This window comes from Gossypium hirsutum, chromosome A12 (assembly GCF_007990345.1).
Source record: "Gossypium hirsutum isolate 1008001.06 chromosome A12, Gossypium_hirsutum_v2.1, whole genome shotgun sequence".
Lineage (NCBI taxonomy): Eukaryota > Viridiplantae > Streptophyta > Magnoliopsida > Malvales > Malvaceae > Gossypium > Gossypium hirsutum.
The window spans coordinates 63,739,105-63,743,873 of record NC_053435.1 but is presented as its reverse complement, the minus strand read 5'-3'; the positions used below and the strand labels follow the sequence as shown (position 1 = coordinate 63,743,873).

The window sequence follows — 4,769 nt, the reverse complement described above, 5'->3', positions numbered from 1 at the left end:
GTTAAAGTTAATTGGGAATTTAATGATGATATTTTATTATTAAATTTAATCCTTATTTAGTTGTTTTTAATCAATAAACAAAAAATGTGGTTTATTTAATTTAAAATAAGTTAATAAATATAACAGAAAAAGAGTGAATATGAGATAACATCATACCCTTTTAAAAAAATTCTGAGCTATGAAAAATGAGGAAGTTTAACCCAATCCAGTTCCCAAAACCTTCATCACTTTGGAAGCTTATTTCGTGATCAAGTTTGGGTTTTAGGAAGTGGCGACCTAACATGAGAATGGCGGAAGCCCAAATTAGCAGCCCAAAACCCAAAGCACGTCTGGGAAACGTTTAACTCAGTGCATCCTACCTAATCAATCAATCAATCCTACATTTCCTAAGCTTCAGCCGCCTCCGTGATTCTTCTTATCAATCATTTCCATGAATGGATCCCTCACCATCGCCACCGTCAGAACCTCCACGATGAGAACGCCGGCGGCTATTATGAAACATGTTGAGTCCTTCCATTTTCGCTGCTTCCTCCTCACCAAACCCTTCTCGTCATTCCCTTCATCTCTTCCTATAGACCCTGAGCCAAGCGATCACGATCTCCCTTTGCTCCTTCACTCCATTCTCTCCAAACCCAATTGGCAAAAGCACCCTTCCCTCCCTAAACTCCTCCCTTCCATTTCCCCTTCCCATGTCCATTCCCTCTTCTCCCTCAACCCTTATCTTCTCCCCCAAACTGCTCTCGATTTCTCCTATTGGATCTCCCAGAAACCCACTTTCAAACACTCTGTTTATTCCTATTCCGCCCTTTTGAACATCCTTGTTGCTTACAAGTTCTTCGGCCCTGCTGACAAAATCCGCCTCGCCATGATCAAATCCTCCGCTTCCATCCACGAATCCCGGTTCGTTTTTGAATTACTAATGGAAATGAATAAGAACGAACAACTTCATTCCTGTTTTAAGCTTTCCCTTAGATCCTACAATTTTTTGTTGATGTCGTTATCGAAATTCTTGATGATTGATGAAATGAAATCCGTTTATAGTGAGATGTTGAACGATAGGGTTTCACCCAATATTTTTACTTGGAATACTATGGTCAATGGTTATTGTAAGATTGGGAATGTGGTTGAGGCTCAACGCTATGTCACTAAAATCGTCCAAGCGGGATTAAATCCCGATACCTTTACTTATACTTCGTTAATATTGGGGCATTGCAGGAATAAGGATTTAGATAGCGCCTTTAGGATTTTTAGAATGATGCCAAGTAAGGGTTGTCGAAGAAATGAGGTTTCTTATACGAATCTTATTCACGGTCTATGTGAGGCTGAACAGGTTGATGAGGCTATTAAGTTGTTTGAGGCGATGGGGGAGGATTTTTGTTATCCTACAGTTCGTACATACACTGTGATTATTTTTGGATTGTGTGAAACCGGGAGGAAGTCAGAAGGAATAAAATTGTTCGAGGAAATGTCACAGAAAGGGTGTGAGCCGAATGCTCATACTTATACAGTAATCATTGATAGCTTATGTAAAGACAATAAGGTTGATGAGGCAAGGGAAATGGTAGGTAGGATGTTAGAGAAAGGGCTGGTTCCAAGTGTGGTCACCTACAATGCTTTGATTGATGGATACTGCAAACATGGGGCAATGGAGGCTGCATTGGAAGTTTTGGGTATGATGGAGTCTAATAATTGTTTTCCTAATGAGCGAACCTATAATGAATTGATAGCTGGGTTTTGTAAGAAGAATGTTCACAAGGCAATGGCATTTCTTGATAAGATGCTTGAACTTAAGCTGGTTCCTAATGTGGTCACATATAATTCATTAATTCATGGGCAATGTAAAATGGGGCAGTTGGATAATGCCTTTAGGCTGCTTGAGATGATGAAGAAGAATGGTTTGGTTCCTGACCAATGGACTTACAGTGTTCTTATTGACTCTCTTTGTAAAGTTGATAGAATAGAAGAAGCTCGTAATCTCTTTGACTCTCTCAAGGAGAAAAGCTTAAAAGCAAATGAAGTTATATATACTGCTTTGATTGATGGATACTGCAAGGTTGGAAAAATTGAAGATGCTAATTATTTGCTTGATAGAATGATTAATCAGGGCTGCTTGCCGAACTCATGCACTTACAATGCCATTATAGATGGGTTGTGCAACATGAAAAATATGAAGGAAGCATTGTCGACGGTGAAAAAGATGGCAGGGATGGGTGTGAAGCCTACAGTAGATACCTATACAATTCTCATCAAATGGATGCTTAAAGAAGGTGACTTCGATCATGCGCATGGGACTCTTGATCAACTAATTTCCTCAGGATGTCAACCTGATGTATTAACCTATACTGCTTTTATTCATGCATATTGTGGTGTAGGGAGACTAAAAGAAGCAGAGGATATGATGATTAGGATGAAGGAAGGAGGAGTTTTTCCTGATTCTTTGACATACACATTACTTCTAGATGCATATGGATGCTTGGGATTGATGCATTCTGCATTTGATGTTCTCAAATGTATGTTTGATGCTGGCTGTGAGCCTTCTCATCATACATACTCTATTTTATTCAAGTATCTGTTGAAGGACCGAAGGACAAAGGATGACAGCCCTGCAGTGAATTTGGTTTCAAATGGCTTGTTGTTTGATCATGCTGATGTCTGGAAGTCAATGGAATTTGACACTGCTCTGGAGTTGTTTGAGAAAATGCGTCAGCATGGTTGTGTACCCAATGCTAACACTTACGGCAAGCTTATTATAGGACTTTGCAAAGTTGGGCGCTTTGTTGTAGTACAGAAGTTATTTGATCATATGAGAGATCAAGGAATATCTCCTGGTGAAGATGCCTACAACTCTCTTCTTAATTGTTTCTGTGAGTTGGGAATGTATGATGATGCTATGATAGTGGTGGACCTAATGATCAAATCTAGCCAGTTTCCCTATCTGGACTCCTACAGGCAACTGATTTGTGGACTATATGATCAAGGGGATAAGGAGAAGGTTGATACACTTTTTGCCAACTTGCTTCGTTGTGGTTATAGTAGTGATGAAGTAGCTTGGAAGATTCTTATTGATGGTTTACTGAAAAAGGGGCTTGCTGATAGATGCATTGAACTCTTAAGCATCATGGAAAAAATGGGCTGCCAGCTCCACCCTAGTACATATTCATTGTTAATTGAAGGAATTGATGGAGCGTAGATTCTTTGTATTTTATCTTTTGAGATTCTTGCATTTTTGTTACTGAAGGGGGCCATTGCATTGCTCTTCCTCCTATATGGGTGCTAGTGATGTACAGATTGAAAACTGCATTCCTTTCCACATGCAGTCTCAATACATAAAGCCTGGGGAACTTGTTTAAATTGAAGCATTTTTACGAGGCTGGAACTGAGGGAGCAGTTTTTCATTGAGAAGCTCACACATCCCTGAATTCCTGGACATGGTAGTGGTAATGGCCCCTCATCATGCAAACCACTCTAGCTGGCAATCTAGAGGCAAGTACACAGTTTCTTTTGTCCTATTTGTTCAAATAATAGTATTTTTGAGCTCTCTATTAATCTTGTTCTTTGTAGTTCTATCCTAAACACCATAAATGAAGTACTAAATTGTATCCTGTATAAGTCAGGCAGGCACATCAGAAATTGTGCTTAAATTAATTCACCATTATTAAGTTGCAAAGTTCTTTTCCAAATATTTTCACATGATTTACCCTGGATGGTTTTTGTTGAGCAAGATACTATCAAGGCATTTTAGTAGTAGAAAAAAACTGCTTTCGACATAAAAATTATATTTACCGATGGCCTATGGTTTACGGATTTAGAAGGATTCGTAGCCATCCAGTAAATGTCGGGAGGAAAATGTGCAGAAAATGGTTCATATGATTGATAGAGTTCCTTTTGTTGCTTTATTATCTTGTTTTCCTGTTTAGTTCTGACATGTTCTTGACCTTGAAAATGAAGGCCTTTCTGCTAATCCTCAGTAACTTAGCTTTTGTAGCATCTCCTTATTTGCAGGAATTTTACCCTTTTTGGCGCTCTTTTCACTTTTCTTATTGTACATAACTTGAATGGAATGTGTTTACAGTTGATTTGGTTAGCAAAGTTTGGGAAGAATGACCATATATTTTACAATTCATCTTCCATTTTTATGCCTTTTCTATAGTTATTGAAAGTTGTGGGTATTAGGAAATGTTCAATCGCTTAAATCGTTCATCCTTTGGTTCGAATGTGAAGTATAGAATATAATCTTTGTTATCTTTGGTCACAGAATAATGCATTCAAGGGTATGAAAGAAGCAAGCATTTTACTCAGAAAAATGGGCAAGTCCTCCACAAGACGAGGATAATTATGCTCAACAGGTAAGTAGATAAATCTTCAATGATGTTTTGTTTTTCTTTTTCTTTTTTTTGTTTTTTTGTTTTGTTTTGTTTTGTTTTTTTTTTTTTTTTTTTGCATTCAGTTTTGTATGTATTACATGACGATAATTGTGTGCTTTTAATTTCCATGGTGCAGAAAGCATTGCCTGTTCACAAGAGCTGGAATGCAATGAAATCAGTTCCAAAGACACCAAACTGAAACAAAGGTGGCACCACAACTGGTACTCACTGATAAAACCTCGATTTCAATTATATCCCAAAAGCTCCCTCCTTGATTTTGTTATCTAGATTAGAGGTTTCTAGCCGCCGAACTCTTAACATAATAAAAAAAGATTATGTACAGTGATAATGCCATTGAAGGTGAAGCACATAGATCATGAAAATCTATGGGGAGTGTTTAAGGTT

At 38.0% G+C, this 4,769-nt stretch overlaps 1 protein-coding gene across 2 annotated transcripts; it reads left to right on the top strand.

Moving 5' to 3' along the window:
- The first annotated feature begins 208 nt into the window (after positions 1–208).
- Positions 209–4,769, top strand: LOC107924247 (pentatricopeptide repeat-containing protein At5g65560). Of its 2 annotated transcripts, XM_016854614.2 has the most exons (4): positions 209–2,267; positions 2,373–3,483; positions 4,256–4,346; positions 4,501–4,769. In XM_016854614.2, exons 1-2 carry the CDS (start codon positions 431–433, stop codon positions 3,188–3,190), a joined length of 2,655 nt encoding a protein of 884 aa, XP_016710103.2. In that variant the 5' UTR covers positions 209–430; the 3' UTR covers positions 3,191–3,483; positions 4,256–4,346; positions 4,501–4,769. The 2 variants fall into 2 exon arrangements, with proteins under 2 accessions (XP_016710103.2, XP_016710094.2); XM_016854605.2 differs by having other exon boundaries at positions 211–3,483.

Coding starts and splice junctions, on each gene's coding strand:
- LOC107924247 (XM_016854605.2), top strand. CDS start 431: ATGAATGGATCCCTCACCATCGCCACCGTCAGAACCTCCACGATGAGA.